The sequence below is a fragment of the Trichechus manatus genome, unplaced genomic scaffold (assembly GCF_000243295.1).
Source record: "Trichechus manatus latirostris isolate Lorelei unplaced genomic scaffold, TriManLat1.0 scaffold00133, whole genome shotgun sequence".
Classification (NCBI taxonomy): Eukaryota; Metazoa; Chordata; class Mammalia; order Sirenia; family Trichechidae; genus Trichechus; species Trichechus manatus.
This window is the reverse complement of record NW_004444069.1, coordinates 6130192-6157509: the sequence shown is the minus strand read 5'-3', so window position 1 is coordinate 6157509 and position 27318 is coordinate 6130192. Positions and strand designations below refer to the sequence as shown.

Here is a 27318-nt window from a genome sequence, read left to right as displayed (position 1 = left end):
ACTCCCCGTTCCCCTGCCCCCAGACAAAGCTAAGATTGAGACCCCTAACTGGGCCTCTGATGCTGAGAGCATGGTCCAGGATACAACATTCTCGCGAAGCAAGCGGGCAGACAGCGCAGAACAGCATGTGGCTGGGTAGGAATGGAGACACGTTCCTGCTTCCACAGGCCATTTTGAGGACAGGACGGATGAGCCTCTGCATCTGCCCCACCCCTTGTGTGTGTGTATGTAGTTTAAACAGACAATCACACGTGGCAAGTCAAGTGCTATGATGGAGCCTGGGATGGGCCTGACTTAGGCTAGTGGTGTTTGGGTGGGCGGACCGCAGAGCATACAGCCCAGCTTCCTCCCTGTCCCCTCTGCTCCTCCCCAGAAAATCCGTCTGTTTCAGGCAGGGTTCTCCACAGACATGGATCCAACAGGAGATAAAGATATAGGGAGAGATTTATAGCTATATTTTTATTTATTTATTTTTACTTATTTTAAGGAATTGGTTCCCGCGATTGTGAGGGTTGGCAAGTCTGAAATGTAGAAGGCAGACTGGCAAGCTGGAAACTCAGGCAAGAGTTGAGGTTGCGGTCTTGTATCCGAAATTCTTAGGGCAGGCCAGTGGCCTGGAAACTTGGACAGAATGTCTATGCTACAGTCTTGAAACAAAATTCTTTCTTCTCTGGGAAACCTCAGTGTTTGCTCTTAAGGCCTTCAACTGATTGGATGAGGCCCACTCACATTATGGAGGATCATCTCCTTTACGTAATACCTTCCCTGCAACATCTAGACTAGCACTTGATCAGACACTGGGCACCACCCCACAGCTGAGTAGACATACAAAATTCACCACCACACCCCCATCTCACCCCTCTGAGTAGCTTTCACTGATTGCCACACCTGCATTTCAAGGCAGTTCTACTTGGACTCCCTGTCATCACCTCAAGAGCGACACATTTTTGTCTGAGCTCATTTGATGCAGCCCCAACAAGCCTTCTTATCATCTAAGCCGCAGCAGTGTTCTCCCAGGCAGACGCTCAGAGCCCTTTGCTCCCTCCCCATGCCCCTCCCTGCACCCTTCCGCACACCCATCCCTGGCATCTGTTGGTCTTAGAGTCTGGAGTGGCCTCCTCCCTCATCCAGTGCTCCGATTTCTGTTGCCAGTGCACGATCCAGGACCACCCCTCACACCGTACCGTTGTGACATCCCCCATGGCATCTCCCAACTCTGGTCCTGTGGCTTTGCCCCCCATCACTTGCACGCTGGCATCACACTGATCCACGCAGACCCCGCCTTTCCTCAAAAGACACTAGATGGATTGACTTGTGTCCCCCGCAAAATATATGTTGTAAATCCTAATCTCTTATATCTGTGGGTGTGGTCCCATTTGGGAATAGGACTTTCTTTGTTATGTTAATGAGACCATGTCAGTGTTGGGTGTGTTTTAAGCCAATCACCTTTGAGATATAAAAAGAGCAGATTAGGCACAGAGAAGGAAGAACAAACGGAGGGGAAGATACATGCCACATGAGGATTGCCAAGGAGCCAAGGAACAGAAGCTGAAGAGACAAGGACCTTCCCCCAGAGCTGACAGAGAGAGGAAGCCTTCCCCTAGAGTTGGCACCCTAAATTCAGACTTCTAGCCTCCTGAACTGTGAGAAAATAGATTTCTGTTCCTTAAAACCACCCACTTAGGGTATTTCTGTTACAGCAGCACTAGGTGACTAAGACAGCCACTCTGCTCTGTAGCTCCTGACAGTGCTTGTAGGAAGTTCAGAGCAGACCCTCCGGACTCTCTCCTCCCTGAGTTTCTGCTCCGGCCGCAGACCTGCCAGTCCCCTGAGTGTGCTGTGAGTCTGTAGGAGGTACCCCCTCCCTGTGCACCAGCCTCACCAGTCCTTCCCCTTTATTTAGGTCCCCTTCTTTCCAAGGTGCCCCTGTTCCAGTCCACAGTGTTTCCGAGAAGCACCCTTTATGTTTCCCAGACTTGGTGGCCACCACAATCTGATTCTGTCTCCAGGCACTTCATGGATGTTAACTGTAGTACCGCCTCGATCCAAAAGAGGAATCCACTGCTTTTGAACTGCCCTGGGCATCTCCATGCCCAAGAATCTGTTCTAGCTATCGAGGCTGTCCCTCTTTACCCTGGTACCCAGGCAGCCTCCCCACTGCCTTTCACAGCCCAGGATCAATAAGGGCTCTTGCCTTCTTCCTGTCCTGTAATTCTACCTGTCAAAGTGCCCTCCTACTCCTCAGCTCCCCTCTGTCACCTGTAGCCCAAGCCTGACCATCACATGATTCTGGGTCCCCGGGCTCCCCCCATGGCTTGGCTCCAGCCTGTTCTCCCCGCTGCAGCCCAATGGTCCTGTACAGCTCAGAGCTCACCCTGCCTTCCTCTGCTTATACCCTGCTGCTCATCTGTCTGAGAGACATCCTGAGCCTTCTTGCTCTGGCTCCCCAAGCCTCAGCCACACCTTTTCTTCTTCCAGTTTTTCCAAAGGCCAGATCTCTTCCTTCCCTGGGGCGTTTGCACATGTTGAGCCTCCAGCCAACTCCACTTAGTCACTTCCTGGGGATGCCTTCCCTGTCCCCCCAGGGCTATGTCAGGCTCCCAGCTGCATCCTCAGGGCACCTTGTTCTTACCTGTTCGTTACCCTGGGGGATGACTTGAGTACTGTCTGTCTCCCTCACTCCCTGTGACTCCCCTTATCACAAGCTTATCTGTGTGTGTCTCTTTTGCTCACCTCTGTATGCTCAATACCTATCACAGAGCCTGGCCAGAAATAGATGGCCAGTCATTTGTTCAGTGAATGAGTGACCTTCCATGCCTTCTAAAGAGCTGTTCCCTATGCCTACGATGCCCTTCCCCTTCTTCTCTGCCAACAAACTCCTATTCATCCTTCAAGACCCAGCATCTTCCCCAAGTGCCCTTGGCAGCTAGTCCCTCCCTTGCTGTGTGTTCTCGCAGAGCATTGCACGCCTGGGACTTTTTTTCCTCCTGCCTCTGAGCTCCTCAGGGAGAGTGCTTGGCACAATATAGCACATGTGGTTGGCACTCATGAAGTGTTTATGTCTTAACCTGATCTCTCCTTTTGACCCATCATCTCGTATTATTTGGTTGTTTTCTGTTTGTCTTGTGTAGTGTGGCTTCCTCAGCCATTTGGTCAGCTCCTGGAAGACAGGCCCAGGGACTTTGAGCCTCAGTTTCCTCCTCTGTAAATTGGGAACATTGACCTGATGATTATAAAGTGGCAGATAGAACAGCTGGCTGTGAATCCCTGGACAGTCCCCATCCTTTTGACTCCTTTCCCTTAAAGTCCTTCTCTGCTTCTTGGAAGGGTTCAAGCCCTGTAGATAGTAGAACGATAATAGGCTGTCATGATCGTTGAAGTAATTGAAGCCCTTCTGACCTGGGAGAAAGCTGGCTCTTTTCATCTCTTTTTGAAGGAATGTGGGGACTGGGGTGGAAAGTTCCCCAGGGTTCCTTGGTATTTCAGTGCTTTGATACCTAGAGGAATGAGAAGAGCAATTAATTGCTGTTGATGGTCTATTCCTGGAGGGGGTAGTTTGATGGGGATAGGGGTGGCATTGGTGAGTGATATCTCCTCCATCCCAGGGCCATCTGCTGGTTGAAGGGATACACAGAAAAGAGACTCAGAGATTTGGAGTGGTATCTACCATTAGGGGAGGCTTTTGAAACCTCACTTTCTCTGGAAAACACGTTTCGCTCAGCCCCTTGGGTAAGCGAGCAGCTTTCTCTGCAGACATTATGGAAGACAGCGGAAAAGGGATTTCAGCATTTTCCTTGGCCTTGCACCTCCCTCAGAACAGATTTCTCAAAATGTGGCGCACAGACCTCCAGCCCCAGAGTCATCTGAGGCCGAGTGTTTTAAATGCAGATTTTCAGGCCTGCCTCAGACCTCTGTCTTTATTGGGGGGCTGAGAGCTGGTTGCTCTCTCAGCCATGTCTCTGGGTGGTGTGTAGGGTTATGAGGTCTGCGTGCCACATGGAGAAAGTGGCGCAGGCTGGAGCAGGTGGGCAAGACTCCTTGGCTGCCCTGGCCTGCCTCTTCTGTGCTTTCAACCTGTTCTCAGAGGACTTCTGGGGAAGCAGAGGGCAGCCACAGCCCCCCACATCCCTGTTAGATTATGCTGCGAATGTGACCCAAGCAGTGAGATTGTCTGTGGAAGGCAGAAGAAAAGAACATTGTACTCTTTGATTTCTGGAAGAGGTGTGTTTGGGACAAGTAGGCGTGTAGCCAGGCTAGTAGATTTGTAAATTAGCTGCAAATATGTTTTATGTGTCCCTGGGGGGTGCAAATGGTTAATGTGCTTGGCTGCTAACTGAAAAGTTGGCAGTTCAAGTCCACCCAGAGGTGTCTCGAAGAAAGGTCTGAAGATCTGCTTCTAAAAACTCAGCCATTGAAATCCCTATGGAGCCCAGTTCAACTCTGACACACGTGGGGTCACCATGAATTGGAATGGACTCAATGGCAGCTGGTTTGGTGTTTTGGTTTTTGGTGTTTTATGTGTGTGTATGATGTGTCTGTGTTCGTTTGTGTTACATTTACAACTGCAGATATTCATTAAGCACACAGACACACTTACATGAAATACCTGAGCCCAGAGAAAGTGGAGCTCCACGTATCTGGGCCTCCATGTCATGTTCTGTCTGGTAGGTGGAATGCCATCTCATCCAGGTGTGGAACCTGCCCGTCCTCGAATGATTCATTCTGGTCCACAGAGTCTCTGAGCACAGCCCGTCAATTAGCAGTGGTGACTAACTGGGGGAGGACGTGTGCAGTGTTGAGCAGGCTGACCTGCTTTGGCAGGAAATGGCAAGCAAGCTTAGCTGCAGTCAGCACCTTCTCCCAGAGGTGTTGGTGCAGGTTCCCCAGGCTGGCCTGACACACAGGTATTTCTGGACCATGGTGGAGCCCATTGCCATGAGCTTCCCGCCACCATGTCTGGTCCATCAGCGTGGGGCGTGGGCTCTGGCTTGACCCTGGCAGCCGTCGGGACCCTCCTAGATCTTCCCATGACTCGTGTTCTTTGTTTCCACAGGGTGGCACCTTCCTATTTCTCCCTGGCCACTGCCCTCCCTGTCACAGTTGAGCACCTGTTTGCCTGAAGTTAATTTCCAGAAGCAGGTAAGGACTGAGGGAAAGGGCTCTTCAGCTGGTTCTAGAACAGTGTTGGGAAGGGGCCTGGGCTCTCAGATGCCAGGCTCAAGGGCTGACCACGGAGTTAACTCCTCTTGTTTCCTTTCTCCATTGTTCCCAAGCATTACTGGGTGTGTGTGTGGGTTCTCAGGTGTGTGGGTTCTCAGGGTGAATGGTATGGTGCTGCTGATTTGGTTTAGCTGTTAGAACATGTGCATATTTGATATAAGCTCTGTAAATCACACATCTGTATTACATTGTATTTGTGCGCAACGTTACATTGTAAATATAACAGAATATAAATACATGTTTTTAAATGCAAGCATTTAAAATATACCACGATTTTAAAACAGATGACAAAAGACAAGTGCTGGGACCCCTGGGGCAGAGGTGATGTGTGTATCTGAAGGATTCCCCTTGCTATCTGGTCCAGCCTGAGGTTACTTGATACCAGTCTAGCAGGTGCAAGACCACCATGGGTATAAGTGTATTTCCTAATTTATATAAATGTAGGTAGGTGTTCAACAGCATTAGCTTCAACCTTATAAATCAAAATGAGTGCAGGTGGCTGTTTGTATTCAGGACCACACGTGCTGTCAGAAGGGCCAGCTTCCAAAGCTGTTTACCAGAATGGGTTGTGTTTCCCAGATGGGAGAGACCCAGGCTAGCAACCTAAGCCTCTGACTGCTGCATGATTGCAATATTCAACGGTCATTCGGGCCCCTCCTCTCCTTATCTCCCAATCCTTCTAAAGTGAGGTCAACTGTTTAAAAGCTGGCGGTCACATATTAATAGAGATTAGGTCCCCGCCAAAGCTGGACAGGAGCATGACATCTGAGGACACCTCTTACAAATGACCTCCAATATCCCCCAGAGAACGCAACTTGGCCTCTCATGCCTAGGGCCTGTTTGCCACTTTGTATCGATCTGCACAGTGCTTGGAAGCCACTTCCTCACTGTTCTTCCCTGACCACCTGAATTTCCTCCAACAGAATTGACAGGAGACTGTGGGGACAGTATGGGGTGCATTTGTGTGTCGGAAATGAATTCTTGTACCTCGGTATCTCTTAATTGCCTTTTCCGCAATAAGATACAATTTTCTGGGATTGTACCCTCTTTTCATATAACGTGTAGCCGTCCATGGCACACTATATAGCGACCAACCTCCCCCCTCACCATTTGCTTGGATAGTTGATGGTTGCCTGTTCTCACCTCCTCCATTTTCCTTTCCCTAGTCAACTTCTTGGAGCCCTGGTGGCACAGTGGTTAGGAGCTAGGCTGCTAACCAAAAGATCGGCAGTTCAAATCCATCAGCTGCTCCTTGGAAACCAAGATGGGACAGTTCTACTCTGTCCTATAGGGTCACTATGAGTTGGAATCGACTCGATGGCAAAAGGTTTTTAGTCAGCTTCTAGAATGTTATGTTTTGAGAGAGAGGGAGTCTTCTGTCTCTGACTTGGGCAGTAACACGGAGAGACTTCCTTCAGTTTCAGAGTGGAGGCACCACTAGTTTTCAAGTGAGGGGATGATGGTAGGGACAGCTGGGAGACTAGCAAGAAGTGACCTTACTCTCGGATCGTCCCCAGAGAGTCGCATGAATAAGTGTGTCCAAATTAGTTGCAGTTTGAATTTATGTAGTTTAAACGCATTTTAATTGAGACTGGTTCTTGCTGCCTACAGGGGAGAATAAGAATTCTCAAGTGAAGTTAATCTGATGCCTGTCAGAACTGTGATGCAAATTGAGAGCATGTTTGCTTGCCTAGGTAGCACCCCAAACGCACTTTAACACACCTGTAGCACAGCAGCCACTGAAATGTCTGCGTTGTTCGTGTCGATTATGATTTATTCTATTCTGTTGTTAATTTTCCTCCTGTTCATACCCTTGCTGCAGGTTCTGTTTCAGACAGAATTATCTAAACCAGCCATAATGTTTCTAGTCCGTTTGGATTGAAGTATGAAGGGCGGGAATTTGTGCTTATGGGCTGCCCTGGGCGACTCCTCTCTGTTAGGCAGCAGAGTGCTGTCAGCTCATAGCTGAAGCTAGAAGAACACTAGACAACCAGAAAATTTAGAAATTACATGTTAAGAGTATTCCTGAAGCAAGAAGAGCCAGCTTAAGAAATGGTCTCTGCCAGGGAAGCGTGTTGAAGTGAGAGTAATCTGGCTCCAAATGCCTACCCAGGTACCTGCTCAGGCACCCAGTTATACCCCAGGCCCAGCAAGCCTCCTGCCCATTTATAACGTGAGGTATCAGAGGCCCTGGGGGCTGTGAGAACTCAATAGGATACCCAGGAGAAGGCATCCCGTAGGTAGGGGTTATTTGACAAACCAAAATTTCTGCTCTGAAAGATATCTAAAAATGTAACATGATTCAGTAATGTAGAATAGACATCTCCTCTGTGAGCACCTATTGTGTGCCAGGACCCCCAGGTAGGTCCTGGGGATGTGTCTGAGGGAAATACACACCCTTGCCTGGGTAGAGCTGGTGTTCTGTATGAACAAGTAGATCTTGCTCTGGGTCCTGGGACTGGAGCATGGCTTCTGATACCTGAACCAGGGCAGGTGTAATATGTGTTCCACCTCAGGTGTCCACTGTGGGCTGAGGATTGGCCTGCTTGAACCGGACGGAAAGTTCCCTCCGTGAGCCTGTTGTGGTGGGGGTGGGGGGGCCCGACATGCATTGGAACTCTGGTTCTTTTGTGTGTGGTGACATCTAGTGTCTGGTCGCTTGTATTTCACATTCATAAACCAAAAATAAACCCGGTGCCTTTGAGTCGATTCCGAGTCTATAGAACAGAGTAGAACTGCCCCATAGGGTGTCCAAGGAGCAGCTGGTGGATTCGAACTGCCAACCTTTTGGTTGGCAGCCATAGGTAGCTTTTAACCACCAGGGCTCCCACACTCATAAGGAGAAAGCAAATGAAAACTAGCCCTTCGTCATAATACAGAATTGGAAGAATTTTGCTCCTGGAATGCCTGGTTCTCTGTTTGAAGGCTTTACAGAGCACTTCAGATGCCCTTTGGAGAACACGGGAGTCCCTGGTGGTGCAAACCGTTAATGCACTTGGCTGCTAACCGAAAGGTTGGAGATTTGAGTTCACCCAGAGGCACCTGGGAAGAAAGGTGTGGCATACACTTCTCAAAAATCAGCCACTGACAACTCCGTGGAGCACAGTTCTACTCCACACATGGGGTCACCAGGAGTTGGAGTCGACTGGAGCTCGAAGACGACTGATAACTGGTTTAGATAACGTGATCATCCAAGGAGGGAGCTCTGGTGGCACCGTGGTTAAAGCATTTGTCTGCTAACTGAAAGATGGTTGTTGTTGTTAGGTGCTATTGAGTCGATTCTGACTCACAGAGACCCTACATAGGACAGAACCGAAAGGTAGGCAGTTCGAACCCACCAGCTGCTCCATGGGAGAAAGATGTGACAGTCTGCTTCTGTAAAATTTACATCCTTGGAAACCCTATGGGGCTGTTCTACTCTGTCCTGCAGGGTCCCTATGAGTCAGAATCGACTCAGCGGCAGCGGGTTTTTGATTGGATCGTCCAAGGCACATGCAATTGCTCAGGAACAAGAGTCCTTTGAGAAAGCTAAATTTGGTTATGGGAGACTGGACCAGGCACTTTGGTCTCTTAACATGATGATGTGATCCTGAATTGATGCAGATATTGTAGGGAAGGGGCTGTCTCCATATTCCATTCCGCCAACGAGGAAGCAGCACTATCACTTAGCACCCGCCGGGCCTGCTGCTGGCATGGGAACACTATGTCAGTCACGATGTCAGGGGAGGCTTTTCTGGGAAGACAGCCTCAACCTGGGACCTGAAGGATGAAAAGGAGCCAGTTCCAGGCTGAGGGGTCACCCAGTGCACAGGCTTCCGGGAGAAAAGAGCTGCTTGGAAGAAGTTCCATTTCAGTTCTAGAAATAGAAGGCAGAGTGATAAGGGGAAACATGAGGAGAAGCCAGGATGGAGAGAGAGAGAGAGGCAGGGCCGGGACTCCAGGGCTTGGAAAGGCCCTGGCAAGGGCCTGAAATTTATTCCAAGGTAGCATTTAAAGCAGAAAAGGGATGTCAGCTGTTGTTGTTTTTTTTTTTCCCAAACTAAAGATTATTCCAGCTACTGGATAGAAAAAAGTACGAGAAGTGGGGCGAGGAGCGTGGTGGCTGTGGGGAGGAGATGGAGAGCTGTTCCCCTGGGCTGCAGTGCAGGTTTACCCACAGGGCTGCAGGCGATGCGTGGAAGCCTGAGTTCAGCTGTAGACTGTTGAGCGTGTGGGGAGGTGGAGCAGAAGGCAGTGAGAAATGGGATGAGAACAGGTCGACATGAGGAGTTGTCGTCCTAGAGCCAAGCTGCTTTTTGGCTCAGCTGTGCTAGGAGCTCAGAGTCAGCCACGGCCTCTTGTCGGAGAGAAATGACTCCATTTCCCAGTTGTTAATCAGCCCTTTTCTGGGCCTGGGCAGAGGGGGAAGGGGACAGGAAGTAGACTAAGAGGAGACCCAGGGTGGTGCAAACGATTAAAAAGGTTGGAGGTTCAAGTCCACTCAGAGATATCTCAGAAGAAAGGCCTGGCAACCTACTTCTGAAAAAGCAGCCGTTGAGAACCCTATGGAGTGCAGTTCTACTCTGGCACCCATGGAGTTGCCATGCGTCAGAATTGCCAGCAACTGGCTGGCTTGGGCTTGTGGAGAGGAGACCCAGCCACCACACACACATACACGCATAAAACACACACACACATACACACTCCTTAAGCCCTGACTTGCCAGTTTTACAATCTGTTGTGTGGCTTTTAGGGCAAGGGCCCCATTAGCTTATGAGGAGGAGCAGTTGACAAAGTTTCTATCAGGAGGCTCTCCACCCTTTGCCAGGAGAGCTGCCTGGCCCGGGAGAGCCTGCCCGTCCAGAGCTCTGTGGGATGCCCGGGTGTGAGGCGCCCTTGGCCCGCCAGCTCGGTCCCTTGGTCCTCCAAGTGCAGCTCCTTGGCACCAGGGCTGATCAGGCTCCACCCCCACCAGCTGCTGCGTTATTTCTGACTCATCCAGGAGTTACAAGTGTGTAACCAAATCCCTCCACACACGGCTTCCTCCCCTCTGGCCCCTCCTGGAGGGAGGACACTCAGAGCTTCTCTCCTGGCACCTTTCTGAGTGTTGGGTCCCTGGTGCACCTGGACCCAGCTGCTGGTCTTCACAGCCGCCTGCGGAGTCGCCCTTGGACAGGTGGGGTGGGCTGTGAGGGCGGTGTGGCGAGTCGGGGAGGGTGCCCATGCCCTGCAGCCCTGGGCTAGCCTCTCCCCACTGAGGGACTCCCTGGAGCGCAGCCCAGGAGCTGGCCTCTTGCTGAGGGAGCCGTCTCGGGGATTGGGGGCTGGGTGCTGCTCTCGAGGTTTCTCAAGCCAAAGGCCCAACCAGCTGCCACTGGTCATGTCACTTTTCTTCCCTGTGGAAGTTGCTGGCTTTGAAAACCGAGGACTCCACGGGCTTCTTGCACCACATCCCTGACTGGGGAGAGTGACCTGCAGGCAGGAGCCTGTGGAGAGGCTGACTGGAAGTCATAGCTGGCCTGAACCTGGGCCCCTCAGTCCCCTGGGCCCCACAGCTCCACTCACAGAGACGCAGGCAGGCTGCCCCCTTCGGCTCCTGCTCGGTCTGGCTGGCTAGGGCAAAGTCACTCGCCCCTGCTCCAAGCTCTAAGGAGTGAGACCCGGAAGCGTCGTGCTACCTGATGATCCCTAGCAGAGCGCCCTGGCGTCCGGTGGGAAGGGCTCCCTGGGAAGGTGTGGGCCACCCAGGAGGTGTCTGTATCTTGTGTGTGTCTACCTGACCCCACCCCTCAATGCTGCTCCTCGCTCCGCAGGGATCCCCAGTGCTGGGCCAGGGTGATGAACCGTGAGGGGGCTCCCGGGAAGAGTCCGGAGGAGATGTACATCCAGCAGAAGGTCCGAGTCCTGCTCATGCTGCGGAAGATGGGCTCAAATGTGAGTGCCCCAAACTCTGCCCACAGAGGGGACTCACCATGCTGGGTGGGCAGGGGACTGCAACCGCCTTCCTGCAGCCACTGTGCTCAGGGGACAGTGCTGCTGGACCTGTGGGTGGCTCAAGGTGACCAGTCTTCCCACCCCCATAGTCCTGACCTTTCTTTTCTCTGTCTCCCAACCCCTGAGAGACTTCTCCCCCAGAGAGGCATTGGGGCAATTGGGAAGGCTGGCCATGGAGAGCCGAGCAAAGGGCAGCAGATGAGGAGGCATCTCAGAAAGAGCAGACTCAGCTGACTGTCACTCTAGGGAGGGCCCTGGGCTAGACTAGTTGTGTTCTCAGAGTCAAACAGAGTGGCAAGGCCCGTGGACCAAGTTTTGGAGGTGGGAGTAGGTGTGGGGGTACTGCTCTGGAACTGAAGGCTTTTGAGGCTGTTTGCCCCAGCCGCTGGGGGAGGGGCATTGACAGAGGTGGATTATCTAATAGGCAAGGTAAGCACAGTGCTTACCTTGCTTACCAGATCATCTGTAGTGAACAGTTTTGCATAGGTTTCACCACAAACCCATGTAAAATTGTTCACTACAGATTGGTAAATAAGCGCAAGTAAGCCCTTGCTTACCTTGCCTACTAGGTCATCCACCCCTGTCAGGGATTGTAAATTTGAAAGGAGGCTTTGATTCTGTAGGAAGGTGCTGTGGGGTAGGGAGAGAGACAGATGCCTGCTATACCTAGAAGCAGAGTCTTTGATGTGGTGAAGAAAAATGTGAAATTGTTCGGTACAGATGATCTGGTAAGCAAGATAAGGACCGTGCTTACCTTGCCTATTGGGTAATTCTCCCCTGGCCACTGCTCAGGGACCAAGGGTTCAAGGCGCAGGGCGGGGCCTTTGGGGAGCAGGTGCATGCGGCCCTCACCTGTGGCTCTCCCCACTTGCAGCTGACGGCCAGTGAGGAGGAGTTCCTGCGCACCTATGCAGGTGTGGTCAACAGCCAGCTCAGCCAGCTACCGCAGCACTCCATCGACCAGGGTAAGTCCAGCAGCGGCATCGAGTTGTGGCTCTTTTAGAAAGCAGCCCTCTTGGCTGGGCGGTGCACGAGAGAGAGATGTGGGGCAGACGGGGAGGGACCACAGCTCCCTTCTTCCCAGAGCTGGGTCCCCGGCAGCCACAGCCACATCCAGACACAGCCCCAGGAGCCTCTGGATCCTTCTGCCTGGAGTATCTCCTTCCCCAAGTAGAAGCCAAGGACCCAATCAGGCAGATGATGGGCTCCCTTCTAGGCCTGGAGAAGGCAAGAAACGGAAGGGCGCTGTGGTGCCCCATAACTGCTTAGGCTCTGGTTGTTGCGTTTCTTCAGCCTTTGGCCTCAGCAGTGCCCTGGCCCCTGCCTGCCCAGCACCCTTATGTGCTAGGACAGGGCTGTCACTGCTAGCCTGGCTATGGTTGGAAGGGATGCCTGAAGGTCCCGGAGGTCTCCTTGCATCCAGGGGCATTGAATGTGTTTTGGATGACTTCAATCAGTCATAATAATGATAATAGGTAACATTTATTGTTGTTGATATACTGAGTAGATTCTGACTCAGTGACCCCATGTGACACAGTAGAACTGCCCCACAGGTTTTTTTTATTTTAAATAGTATTTTATTGTGTTTTAGGTGAAAGTTTACACAGCAAATTAGTTCCCTTTTAACAATTTTTATACTAATTGTTCTATGCCATTGGTTACAATTTTTATAATGTGTCAACATTCTGATTATTCCCATTCTGTTTGTTCTGTTTCCATTGGTTTGGCTTCCTTTCCCCTCCTTGCCTTCTCATCTTTGCTTTTGGATAAATGTTGACCTTTGGTCTCATGTAGTTAATTGTTTAAGGGAGTACATACTAGCAGGTGATATTGTTTATTTTATAAGCCAATATATTATTTGGCTGAAAGGTGACCTATAAAAATAGCTTCAAATCCAAGTTCAAAGGTTATCTTAGGACAATATTTTTGGGGATTCCTCTAGTCTTCATTGGTCCAGTATGTCTGGCTTTTTTTTGGAATTTGAGTTTTGTTGTATATTTTTTCTCCCATTCTATCCAGGACCTTCTGTTGTGTCCCTGGTCAGAACAGTCAGTAGTGGTAGCTGGGCTCCGTCTAGTTCTGGTCTCAGGTTAGAGAAGGCTGTGGTTCATGTGACCTATTAGTGCGGCAGACTAGTTTCTTCTTTGAGCCTTTAATTACTTTCATTCTCTTTTGCTCCACCTGTAGGGTTTACTTGGCTGTAATCTTTATAGGAGCAAAACGCCAGGTCTTTCTCCTGCAGGTAATATTTATTGAGTGTTTTATTATGTAGCAGGCACTGAGTTAATGCTTGATCTGCATCATTTCATTTTAGATAACTACAATTTGTGTTGCCTCCATTTAATAGGTAAGAAAACGGGGATTTGGAAGTAGTAAGTCACCACCCTTGGTCACACAGCCGTTACTGGGGCCCAGGACACAAACCTGCAGCCTGACTGCAGAGCCAAGCTCTCAGCCACAAGAGCTGAGGCAGTGGGAGGCTGCAGGTCTGCTCCGTGATCCTTGGCAGCTACTCAGGGCTCTCCCTTTCTGGAGGACCCATCCTGACACTGCAGCCAGTCATCCTTCCCTTCTTTTATTCATTTTATGCTCAGCTGGAATTATTGGCCATAAGATATTCCAACCTCTGGCGTGTCCAGGCAAGAGTGGTTTCCCAGAAGCAGGGTGCTGACGGGCATGTCTGCTCATTGGCGTGGCCGGCAGGGCGAAGGGCAGGCCTGGCACGTAGGGGCTGCTTCTCTGGAAGCTCACTAGATTCACAGCCAACCCTTGTTCTCCTGGATGTCATGGGGTTCTGCCCTGGTGCAGGGGCTGGTTCCCGAGCTCGGATGCTGTGTGTGCTCCAGTCTGTGGACCCAACTCAGCACAAACTCCACCAGGTACTCCCATGCCTCAGGCCACTCCTGGGACAGCCACTAACCTCACAGCCTGCCCGGGCAAGTCTGCCCAGGAATGTCCACCTGTGCAGGTGCAGCCTTCGCAGGGGAGGGAGGTTCCGGGCATGGAGACTACTCCCGCCATCCTCTCAGGGTCTTTTCCCTTCCAGGGCTGACCTGGGTCCCTCGCCGTTGGCTCCTGAACCGTATCGGAAGTCCTCAGGCTTTTGAGTCCCCGGGGTATCATCTTTTCTCCCCATCTAGTCTTGGGCAGTTGCGTTAACCTAAATTAGAGCTGGGGTGGTAAGAATGCCTCTAGTAGAATGCTCTTAATGGAAAAAATCTAAATAAGCTGTAGAACAGCCTGTCAGTATAGAAAAAACCCAATAGCACATACACCCCCCACCCACATACTCACGCTTGTACGTGTATTAAAAAAAAAAAAGGCTAAAAGAGTATTTTATAGGAGGCAGGACCATAAGAGTTTCACCTCCCAAGTTATACATTTTTGTAAACTAATTTGTTTAACATTGCAGAAGTGCCTCTTTTGTAATAAGGGAAAATTTAAAAAATTATGGGTACCTGAGTGGCACAAATGATTAAGTGCTCAGCTACTAACTGAAAGGGTTGTGGTTAGGGTTTACTCAGAGGTGTCTCAGAAGAAAGGTCTGGCAGTCTGCTTCCAAAAAATCAGCCATTGAAAACCCTGTGGAGCGCAGTACTACTCTGACACACATGGGGTTGCCATGAGTTAGAATCAACTCGATGGCAACTAGTTTGGTTTTTAAAAAATATGTTTTTAAATAAACTCTTTTTTATGTTGCTGAGCTAAACCAACAGTTGAGGATAAAAATGAGCTCCACCAAGTTGTTTGAGAAGGTCATGGTGACCTCACCTAGCTGTTGATCTGGCCTTGAAACTGCTGAGCAGACATATGTGAACAAGTGCGCTTCAGAACCCAGCCCTCCTGGACGTGGGGTGTCTGTGCGGCCAAGCCCAACTTCCCTCTTGGGGGCGGGGAGGGAGGCTCCTGGAGCTGACCCTGGAGCCAGGGAGGCTGGGAAGAATGTATGGGGAGGTGGGTGTAGTGGACATGGTCCTTTCTGCTGGGCGCAGCATGGGCTGCCTGGCTGCCAAGGCCTGACCTGCAGGGAAAGCTAGGCGACACAGGAGGTTCTGAGGACCCCTGTGGACTGAGTGGGGGAGGGGAGGGGGCAGCCTGATGTGCGAGAGTGTCCTGAGCATACTGCTATTTTCTTTTTGTGCCTAAAGACAGCACAAACAAACACAAAAACAATGACAACCAAATGGTCATCAGACCAGTATCTCCACTCTAGGAGTGCAAGCCTGGGAGCAGGCCTGAGAATTTTCTTTCCGAGCCTTGGGGCTTCAGTGGATCTCTACTAAAATTCTATTCTGGCCAACCTGCAGGAGACGCTGGGTGTTGTCTCAGCTGATGCTGCAGGGCATGCTGGTGTCAGAGGCTCAGGTGCTGCCCAGGTGGCAAAAGCCATGGATTCTTGCTTCCAGTGCACGGGGAGGAGGCAGGGACTTCCACATGAAAGGCCCCCCTAAAGCCCAGGCAGCCAGTGGGATGATGGTCTGGCAGAAGCCTGGCATGAGCGTCTCCTGCCCACTAGGTGGCACTGTCTTTCAGCAAATTCCCCATTCTCTCTTCTACCTGTGCTGGTAATTTTTCCATCTGCAACTCTTCCTTGTGCTGAAGAAATGTTCCCTGGGACTGAAAAATGTCTCCTACTCCCAGACTCCCCTACGTGGGAGACCTGAGGCTGCCCCACCAACACGACAGCACTCGACATTGATCTTAGACTGCAGCACACTTCCCCTCTAGGGCCCAGGGGGCACTGGGATGCTGCTTTGCCTTCCCTGAGACCCTGGGGGATTTGGGGCTGGCTTGGGGTCTGTTCTTGTGCTGCTGGCTCTTGTGCCCTGGCCCTCCCCCATGGCCCATTCTGTCAAGCACCTTCTAGGTACCAAGTAGTGTGCCAGGAGTGGGGGACCCACAGTCAAGCCTGCATGGGCCTGTACTCCAGGGATTACTAAACATTTTAGCAGAGGCCTGGAGGCCTCCCGAGCACTAAGGGGGACCCTTCTCAGTCCTCAGCCTGCCTGGCTGCTCTGCTAGCCTGAGACCATCAGTGACAGCCTCTTTCTAGAAGCCCACTTTTCCTCCCTTGGGCTCTGTCTGTCTCTCTCCCTCCTTTCTCTTCACCCTCCTCTCATTTTCTGCCTACCTCTGCCTAGTCTCCTCTTTCCCCTTAATACATGCTGCTGTTCCCCAGATTCCGTACTCCTGTGACTTCAACAGTGAGCTCTAGTCACCAGCACCTTCTGAACACAGACCCTCAGCCTAGACCCCCTCCTGACCCCTGACCTCTATGTACAACTGTCTATTGGACATCTTGCCACAGGTACTGCACAGATACCCCAAACTCAGCAGTCCGGATTTATAACCTCTCCCCTCTATTCTCTGCTGTGACCAGTGTGCCACCAAATACCCAGTATCACGGGGGACTCAACCCTTGAGTCGTCTCTTCCCCTAATATCCAATAATTTACCAAGTCCTTTTTTTTTTTCTTCTTATGTACTTTATATGAAGGTTTACAGAGTAAATTAGCTTCTCATTAAACAATTAATAAACATATTGTTTTGTGACATTGGTTGCCAACCCCACGACATGTCAACACTCTCTTCTGGACCTTGGGTTCCCCACTACCAGCTTTCCTGTCCCCATATGCCTTCTTGTGCTTGCCCCTGGGCTGGTGTGCCCGTTTAGTCTCATTTTGTTTTATGGGCCTGTCTAATTTTTGGCTGAAGGTGAACCTCTGGAGTGACTTCAGTACTGAGTTAAAAGAGTGTCTGGAGAGTTACCAAGTCCTTTTGATTGTCCTGCCTTAATGTACCCCAAGTCTGCTTCCTCTTCTCCATGTTGATCTGAACCCCCGTTTTGGTTTGACCCCACATTAATTCTTGTCTATTGTTGTTAGTTGCTGTCAGTTCTGTCTCATGGCAACCTCATGTGTGAGATGGCTGCAAATAGCTCCTCGCTGGCATCTTGACTTCTCGTCTTACCCCCTCCAGTCCACCGCCACCTCATAGCCAGGGTGACTCTCGAAGGCTACGTCAGCAGGTCTTTTCCCCACTTAAAATCTTTCAGTGACTCCCTGCTGCTTCTGTGTATCAGCTGTTGTTTTCCTGGTTATAAAATAATGCCTTGTCATTGTAGAAGATGGGGGAAAAGTAGAAACAGCAGAAAAGTTTAAAGGATAAAATTAAGAATCCTACTACATAGCTATAATCACTATTATCTCTTATTAGATTTCCAGCCCCCTTAGCATAACAAGCAAGACGCCCTTGTTCTCACCCTGCCCACCCCCGACACCTCACATGCACCATCAACAGCCGCAGTGAATGGCTTTCGGCTCCCCTCTTGTCCATTACCCCTGTCTGCCTCTGTGTTCGCCTCTCAGCTGCCAGCAACCAAACCCTAACCCGCCCCCCTTCCCTGTCTGCTAGGTCAGGCTGCGAACCTCTCTAATTTCCATCCCACATGTGTGCACCCTGGGGGTGCTGCTTCCCACACTGTCTCCTGGTCAGCCCCTTGGCCAGTGTCAGCTCCCTGAGCTTGAGACGGTGACTGCCATCTTTGATTTTCTGGGGCCAGACACCAGCAGGCCCTGAGTGAGTGCTTAAATGAATGACCAGACCAGGTTGTAAAGCCTGTGGGCCCCCCAGAAAGGCAGTGACATGGGGTGAGTTCTCCAAGCGCTCTCTCCTGGTCCCCAAGGGTGACCAAACGAACCTGACAGCCAGACAGGGCTCAGCTTTGAACCAAAGGAAATCAGTGCTTCCTTGGGAAGATCGCCTCGCTGAGAAGGCCAGGCTGCAGGCCTGGGCAGAGAGCTATCCTTCTGAAGCAGGCTGGACAGAATGCTGAGTCTGTTCCTTTTTTATTGCCAGTGCTACTCTCTGTATATCAGATATTGATTTTTTTTTTTTTCCTGGTTGTAAAAGAAAGCATAGTCATTGTAGAAGGTTGAGGAAAAGTAGAAACAACAGAAAGATTTAAAGAATAGCAGGCAGGAAGAATCTTAGCAATAATCAGTAGTTAAAAAAAAAAAAAGCCAAACCCGTTGCCATCGAGTTGATTCTGACTCATAGCGACCCTATAGGACAGAGTAGAAATGCCCCATAGGGTTTCCAAGGAGCAGCTGGTGGATGAACTGCCAACATTTTGATTGCAGCTGAGCTCTTAACCACTGCACCACCAGGGCTCTAATACCTCTGGTTAAATGTCCTGGCAGCCTTTTTAAAAATGTGCATATATCTGTATCATAGAATTAGGATCATACAGTATAAACATTTTAATATCCACTTTAATACCCATCTTTCACTTATGATAATTGTACTGTGTTCTTCAGCAGTTTTAAAGAAAACGTTTTAACGATGGCATAGTACTCAGCCACGTGACTGTGCTGTATTTAATTGACTAATCCCTTATTGCTGGACGTTTGTTTCTCATTTTGGCTTTTAATTATAACAGCAAGCATTTATTGATCTTTTCCTGTGTGCCAGGTTCCTCATCAAGTAACAGACAAGGGTCATTTCAATGAACTCTCGTGACAACCTTGGGAGGTGGCTGCTGTTGTAGGCCCCACTTTAAAATGAGAAAACAGGCAAAAATGTAATCAGTGTCATTGAATTGTGTATTGGTAAATGTTTTGGCGTGTATGTTTTCACTACAGTTAAAAAAAAAAGAGCGAGAACAAGCTCAGAGAGGTTAAGTAACTTGCTCAAGGTCACACAGCGAGCCAGTGTGGGTCCAGGATGTGATGGACATGGATCATCACTGCGTATAAATCTTTATCTTCATTATTTGTTTTAAGCTAAATTCCAGGAGTGGCTTACAGGCTATGTACATTTTTAAACAAGATGGTGTTTTATCAGAGGAGCAGGTTAATTTAGGCACAGTTACGTGATTATAGCCAATGCTATTTCAGGAAGAAGTAGAAAAAATTGGGAAGAGCTTCCTGCAGCCTTTGTATTTATTCTGGGCCCTTTACTTGTAGGCGCCTTTGAACATGTGGCTTCTCTGAGAGGAAGACAGGAAGCAGGAAGACAGGGACTGGGCACAGGGGTGAGGTGCCCATGAGACCCAGTTCCAGGCCCCCCAGATGGCACTTTGCAAAGGCCCACCTGTAGCCAGTCGCCTGCCGAACTGCATCCCTATGTGGTGCCTCAGATAGGTCCTGTCCAGACATCACAGGGGTAAGGGGACCCCCTGTTCCCCAGACACGGCCCATTTTGTCAAGTAAGCTTCTCATCCTGTGATTGTCCTCTGCTCATCCCTCTTCTTGCCCCCAAGAGCCATGGTGCTGGTCCAGTGGCTCCTCGGCCTGTCCAGCCTGCATCTGACTGCGTGTATTCTCCAAGCAACTGTCCGGGGAAGGTTCCCCACGCCTCGGGCCCTCATGCTATATGGGTTCTGCTGGCTGTCCCCCTAGGAAGCCAAGGCCATTATCTCAGAGTATGCAGCCACAGAGCCTAAAATAGGTCACTCGTTTTCAAAGTTATGCTGGGGACCTTGTTAAAATATTACTGGACTAAACCAAAGCTAAGAAGCTTCCTGAATACAACCAAATACTTCAGGGGACAGGGTAGCAGGGGCAGGGGTCTGGGGACCATGGTTTCAGGGGACATCTAGGTCAATAACAAAGTTTATTAAGAAAGTGGCCTGCATCCCACTTTGGTGAGTGGTGTCTGGGGTCTTAAAAGCTAGCGAGCAGCCATCTAAGATGCATCAATTGGTCCCAACCACCTGGAGCAAAGAAGAATGAAGAACACCAAAGACACAATGAAAATATTAGCCCAAGAGACAGGGCCACATAAACCAGAGACTTCATCAGCCTAAGAAGATCTAGATGGTGCCTGGCTACCACCAGTGACCGCCCTGACAGGGAACACAACAGAGAGTCCCTGATGGAGCAGGAGAAAAGTGGGGTGCAGAACTCAAATTCTAGTAAAAAGACCAGACTTAATGGTTTGACTGAGACTGGAGAGACCCTAGAAGACATGGCCCCCAGACTCTCTGTTAGCCCAGAACTGAAACCATTCCCGAGCCCCACTCTTCAAAGATTAGACTGGACTATGGGACATAAAATATTTGTGAAGAGTGTGCTTCTTAGCTCAAGTAGATATATGAGACTAAACGGGCAGCTCCTGCAGCTCCTCTCCGGAGGCGAGATGAGAAAACAGAGAGGGTCAGGAGCTGGTTGAATGGACGCGGGAAATCCGGGGTAGAAAGGAAGAGTGTGCTGTCACAGTATAGGGAGAGCAACTAGGGTCACATAACTGTGTATAAATTTTTGTATGAGAGACTAACTTGAATTGTAAACTTTCACTTAAAGCATGACAATAAAAAAATAAAATAGCTGTGGTCATGGGCAAACCGGCAGGGAAGCAGAGTCTCCAGGGAAGTGAGCACTTTATAGTTCACCAGCAACCCTGCTCTGCTTACCACCCACTGCACCCTCTCCACAGATAGCCCTGCAGGGTGGTTGGCATGGGCTTCTTCATCTTACAGCCAAGTGCAGGAAGTTCTTCCTGGAATCCTCCCACATATTCGTCGAGCATCTGTTCTTTCCCTTCCTCCAGGAAGCCCTCTCTGACCCTTCCCAGGTCTGCCAGTAGCTAGCTCGTGGAGCTCCCTGCAAACTTTTCTGTCAGTTGTAACCATCATCAAGTTGTGTCGGGAGTTCCCTGGAGCTGGGTTCTGTGCTGTGTTTATGGTCACATGTTATTGATGTTGAGTGCCGTGAAGTCAGTTTCTGACTCATAGCGACCCCATGTGACAGAGTACAACTGCCCCATAGGGTTTCTTGGCGTAATCTTTACAGGAGCAGATCGCCAGATCTTTTTCCTGCAGAGCTGCTGGGTGGGTTCGAACTGTCAACCTTTCAGTTAGCAGCCGAGCACTTAACCATTGTGTCACCAGGGGGCCTTCAGAGTCAGCCTTAGCCCCACTTCTGGCACAGAGTAGGTGTTTTGTTGGATTGAAGCGTAGACTGAGCCGAACCTCAGGGAGGCCAAATTGTCACAAGTGGCTTCTCCCTGCAGGCAGCCTGTGGGGCTCCTCCTTGGTACACGGCCCCCCACTGCTGGGTGTCTGCTGGAGTTCCTGGGTCCCCTCTGTCCCCACGGGTAGGGAAAGCATCAAGCCTTTTCCCAGAGGCTCCAGGCGATAACAAACCCTGGACTGAAATTATAGTTAGGACCAGTGAGAATTCCAGTCTACAGGATGGGAAGTTAGTTTTTCTTAACTTTAATCAACACTTATATAAGAATTATCTATAACCTAATAATAATACAATTGAACCAAAAAATCAGGTATGCATTGACTGAAACTGGGGAATTAACCAGGAGAATTTCGTGCATGATAACTTGTGTCACAGAAAAAGAAGATTAAAAAACAATTCCAAGGAAGGGTCCAGAATGTGCTGAAATGCAGGGCAGTTTTTCACGTCAACATTCTGGCTCTGAAAGGCCTTCTTTGACCCTCCAGTAATCAGCATATTGTGTTCTGTTGTTTATAACTGAGAGCAAATAATACTTGAAAGGTTTCAAAGCCCCTCATAGGACTTCATTAAACCCCCAGCGCCCCAGCAGGAGGCGGGCCCCTATCATGGAGAAGGAGCATTGGGGACCACTTGGTCCAGTGATCAGACACTTCCGCTCACACTCACCATCCCTGCTGTGTGCCAGAAGTGGGGCCAGATGATGGCACTGCCACCAAGTTGCTGGCCCAGCCGGGCAGACAGACTCACAAACAGATGCATAAAGAGCTTGGGGCACACAGATCAGTATGTGACTAATTCTGTTGTTGATTATGTTTTTGTTGTTGATTTGTGATGTAGGAGACCCCTTGTGCTTACAGAGTAGAACCACTCCATTGGGTTTTCTTGGCTGTAATCTTTACGAGAGCAGACCACCAGGCCTGTTTCTTCCTCAGTGCCGCTGGCTGGGTTTGAGTCGCCAACCTTTTGGTTCCCGGCTGAGCACAAACCATTTGCACCACTCAGGGACCTTTAAAGTGTGACTGATTCTGAAGGGAAGGGAAACGCACCTCCAAGGCCGTGGAGAGAAGGTGCCATGTGAACTGAGCCTTGAATCCAGGAAATGTGGAAAGGTATGTTTAAACAAATTAGGGGTGTGTTAGCCTCCTGGGGCTACCGTAGTAAAGTGCGAAAAACTGGGTGACTTGGAACAACAGAAATGTATTCTCTCACAGTTCTGGAGGCTAGAACTCCAAAATCATGGTGTTAGTAGGGCCACGTTCCCTCTGAAGGCTGTATAGGGAGAATGTGTTCCAGGCCTCCCTTAGCTTCTGGTGTGGCTGGCAATCCTTGGCGTTTCTTGGCAGGTAGATGCATCGCTCCAGTCTCTGCATCCATTGTCACATGGCATCTCCATATGTCCGTGTCTTCTTTGCGCTTCTTATAAGGACGCCAGTAATATGGAATTAGGGCCCAACCTAATGACCTTGTCTTAACTTGATTATATCTGCAAAGACCTTATTTCCAAATAAGATCACAATCACAGATACTGGGGGTCAGAACTTCAACATATCTTTTGGAGGGCCACCATTCAACCCATAGCAGAGGGAGAAGGATGTCAAGGCCAAGGGAGCCCCTTGTGTGTGGACCCAGCAGAGTGCCAGTATTTAGTGTATTCACCCCCCTCCAAGAGTCCCGTGTGGTGCTTGCCAGGCCAGATGGCGAGTGGCTGGGAAGGTAAAAGTGTTCTGGATGGAGGGGATTCTGAAGGCAGCAGGGGTCCCCATGCACCTAGAGGGGAAAGAGGGTCCAGGTTGGGTTGTCCATTAGAGTGAAAACTGAAGGGGGTGGGTCACGGGACAGAGGCTGAGTCTGTCCAGGTGAGAGATGACACAACACATTCCTGGGTCATACAGGTGGGACGTTGAGGACTGGAACCACAGGCAGGGGTGAACAGGCCATGTTGGGTTTGAGACCAGAGCCAAGCAGATGAAGACAGCTCCTGGTCTGAGTAGCTGATGTGAGAAGGCAGAAAGATGAGTAGGGGTGGGAGGAGGGGTGAGTCCTGAGTGGGAGGTGCCTGCAGGATTCAGTAGGGGGTGGAGTGCAGGTCTAGAGCTCAGGTGCTAGGTGGGAGCAAATACAAGGATTGGGAGTATGGGTGAGGGTTGAAGCATGGAATTGAGTGAGCAGGCAGAGTAAAGGAGGGAGAGCCATAACCCCACCCTGTGAGCCAGGGTGGAGGCCCTAAAGGGAGGAGGGTCAGCAGGATCACTGTCTGCATCCGCTGGGCTTAGCAATCTAGAGGTCACTGGTGACATTTACCAAAACAGTTTCTGTGGAGCTGGGGCTAGAAGCCAGACTGCGTGGGTCGGGAGCGAATGGAAAGTGAGCATATGGAAGCAGCAAGGACAGGCATCCCTTTTCAGTGTTGGCAGAGAAGGGACAAAGCTTTTAGGGAGTTAGGCCAGGGGACAGTCTGCAGCATCGAGTTCTCGGAGTATGGTCCACAGACCACCTGCATCTACATCACCTAGGATAGTTATTACAAGTAGGGATTACCGGGCCCTGCACCAGCCCTACGGAATGAGAATGTCTGCCCGCAGAGCCTGGGGATCTGCATTTTAAACAAGCCCTGGGGAGACTGGATGCCTGCTAAACTTTGAGAATATGGCAGGACTTTGGTGAAGCCCTGATCATCCGTGACCCCTGGAGGGACGGGCCCACCCCATCTCCCAGATTCTGCCCCTCCTCCCACCCAGTCAAGCTCTTGGTTTGGGGGAGCTTACATTTTGGGGAACCCAAGTATTTGAATGAGGAGAATGAGTGCATCACCTAGGAAAACAAACCACCAAGACAGTGTATATCTGTGTGTGTGTGTTGGGCTCAGCGCGGGTGGGAAAGGGGGGAGTTGGGGGGTGAGGTGGGTTTGGGAAAGCATATTTAAGCTTTGAGCAAGTAGACTAGAACCCCAAGTTATGACCTCACACAGATGTGGTTTTGATGCTTGACGCAGCGCAGCGGGCTGTTGACGTCATCCATGATCAGTTCGATCAGTGGGACAGGTGCTGTTCATCACATTTTACAGATAGGGAAAACTGAGGCTGAATTTGCAGGGGCTTCTCCTGGTCACACAGGTGATCAGAGTCAGACCCAGGCCCAGATCCTAGCTTTGTACCTGGGTCCTGATGTTCCAGCCTTCCCTGAAGCCTGGGGAGCCTTCAGCTGCCAGTGAGCTCTCGGCCGATGGATACAGGAGCCCAGTGATGTGCCAGGTGCAGACAAACCCTGTGCTTGCTCACTAGCGAGTGGCCTCGGGGACCTGGTGGTGCTGGTTGTAGCCTGGAGTCCAGTAGGCATCACTGAGTCTTAGTACCTGCTTTGGCTGCTGAGACCTTGGTGGATCAGAGGCTGCTGTCCCCATAGCAACCAGAGTGTCGTGCTGTCTCTGGGTAAAAGCCACCCCCTGGAGACCTTGGAGCATCAGAGCTCAGATGAGCAGAACCCTGGCTCACAGTGTGGGGCTGCTAAAAATGGTGCCTGCCCCCAGTGGGTCCACGTACATTGGGAGAGGCCCAAACCTGGCTGTGCCCAAGACTTATCCCAGTGGATACTTTTCCCTTTGGCCGTGTCTGTGACCTGTTTTTCCAGGCAGCCTTGCTGCTGGTTCATTTCCCCAGAGCTGGTTGCTGGGCCACTGCAGTTTTGGGTAGCCAGGCAGCTGACGCTAGTTGGTGCTGACAGCAAGATAATGAGCTCATGGGGGAGGAGGAGGTACTGCAACAAAAATCATATGGCTGAGAAGGGGATAGAATATCCAGAATGGGATTGTCCAGGGCAGTTTGGAGTGTGCGGTCATGTTTTCTCTCTGGCCTGGTCTGCCAGGTGCATAGAGGGTGGGCCCTTGGTTCCCAGGACACACAGCCCAGGTTAACTCCCTATGCTGATGATAACCCGCAAAGCCTCCCTCCAACACCCCCCATCAGCCATGGGAATTTGGAGCCTTGGGGTTTCAGGATTGTATTTTTGAGTTTTCCAGGTCCCATTCACTTTGCACTAGGAAAGTGTAAGACCCCAGAGGTGTTCTGCGGTCTTAGGTACCTGGCCTGACTGTCTTGGAGACAGACAGACCGAATGTCTGATCCGAGAATGGTCCTGGGAAGCTCCGGACAGTGCGTGGTGCAGGAGTCTCCGGGGAGCCTGCAGGAGGGTGCTGCAGAGGCTCCAGGTCCCCTGAGTGCCGGGTCATGGGGAGCTGGGCTCGATGCTGCAGAGGCTCCTGGTCTCCCAAGTGCCGTGTCATGGGGAACTGGGCTCAAAAGCCCCCATTTTCTCCAGTGACACTGCGCAGGGATATGAGGCGGTGGCCAGGGAGGGTCAGCCGAGATAAGAGCTCAGCTCCCCCCCAGCACATCTTAGAAACTGTAGAGTCCTTGTTGCCTCTTTCCCCACCCCCAGGTTCCCTCCTTGAGAGGCTAGGGGTGGGGGGCAGTGTTGAGAGCAGTCCCATCTGCTGGAGGGGTGCGTGAGCTCCAGGATCTGCCTGGGAAAGGGCAAGGGGCTCTACTCTTTTCCCAGCAGGTCTGTGAAAGGGATTGTGTGTGCCCTCACACCACCATCAGCCTTTGGGGTGCGGCTGGTTGAGGCTCCTCTTTTCTGATCTTTTTCATCCACATGGCACAGTGGTTAAGAGCTTGGCTGCTAACCAAAAGGTCGGCAGTTCAAATCCACCAGCTGCTCCTTGGAAACCCTAGGGGGCAGTTCTACTCTGTCCTGTCAGGTCGCTATGAGTCGGAATCAACTCGATGGCAATGGGTTTGGTTTGGTTTTGGTATCATCAACCTACTAATCAAAGGTAGTTCAGACCCACCCAGCTGCTCCTCAGGAGAAAAAACCTGATAATCTGCTCCTGTAAAGATGGTTGTTGTTGTTAGGTGCCATCGAGTCAGTTCTGGCACATAGTGACCTTATGTATAACAGAACGAAGTATAAGCCGAGAACATGGGCAGAGGGTGATTGCCGGTTGCTGGCTGGCCGGCCTGGTCCCAGTTCACACTGAGCCTGCAAACGGACCAGTGACCCCATTGTCTGCCTCTCATCCCCCGCCCGGGGCCAGCTTCCCTTGTCTGAGCTCCTGCATATTTGTCATTTTTCTCTCCCCAGTCACTTGACTGGACTCTGTGAAAGAGGCAAAGCTGGGATTGGGCGTGGGCTGGGAGGGCTGAGTGCCCTGCCTGGCCCAGAAAGCTGTGTTCCCAGCCCACTCTGTCCCTGATCTCTGCCCTGGGTGAGGCTTGGGGCTGGTGATATGGCAGGGGGCAGGGGTGGGGAGGCCTCGCAGGCTGGCTCTCTGGGTTTCATACTGAGTTTTCTTTGGCCCTCGGCTGCTTTGGTGTTTTTCTTTCCTTTTTTTTTAACTGTGATAAAATACATATAACATAAAATTTATTTTAACTATTTTTAAGCATACAATTCAGTGGCAGTAATTACATTCACAATGCAGTGCAACCATTGCCACCATCTATTTCCACAACTTTGTCATCACCCCAAGCAGAAATGCTGCCCATTAAGCAGTCACTCCCCATTCTCGTTTCCCTCCAACTCCTGGTAACCTCTAATCTACTTTCTGTGTCTACCCGTTTGCATATTCTAGATATTTCACATCAGTGGGGTCATACAGTATTTGTCTGTTTGTGTCTGGCGTCTTTCACTTAGCATAATGTTTTCAGGGTTCAGCCATGTTGTAGCAGGTATCAGAACTTCATTCCTTTTTATGACTGAGTAATATTCCATTGTCCTTGGGTGGTGCAGGTGGTTAACGTGCTTGACTATTAACCAAAAGGTTAGAGGTTCAAGTTCTTCCAGAGGGGCCTTGGAAGAAAGACCTGGCAGTCTGTTTCTGAAAAGTCAGCCATTGACAACCCCATGGAGCACAGTTCTACTCTGACACACATGGGGTTGCCATGAGTTAGAAGCAACTCACCGGCAACTGTTGTTGTTAGGTGCCATTGAGTTGGTTCCAACTCATAGCGACCCTATGTACAACAGAACAAAACACTGCCCTCCTCACAATCATTGGTATGCCTGAGCCCATCACTGCAGCCACTGTGTCAGTATATCTCGCTGAGGGTCCTCCTCTTCTTCGCTGACCCTCTTCTTTACCAAGCGTGATGTCC

The 27318-nt window shown here is 50.6% G+C and overlaps 1 protein-coding gene across 1 annotated transcript in view; it reads left to right on the top strand.

The window, feature by feature from the left end:
• The first annotated feature begins 5047 nt into the window (after nucleotides 1-5047).
• The window catches only part of CTNNBIP1 (catenin beta interacting protein 1), a 32924-nt gene continuing 10653 nt past the window's right edge, over nucleotides 5048-27318 (top strand). The window contains exons 1-3 of the mRNA XM_004385143.2: nucleotides 5048-5139; nucleotides 11013-11133; nucleotides 12068-12158. Coding sequence (XP_004385200.1) covers nucleotides 11038-11133; nucleotides 12068-12158 — 187 coding nt within the window. The 5' untranslated portion in view covers nucleotides 5048-5139; nucleotides 11013-11037. The remainder of the gene's footprint in view (nucleotides 5140-11012; nucleotides 11134-12067; nucleotides 12159-27318) is intronic.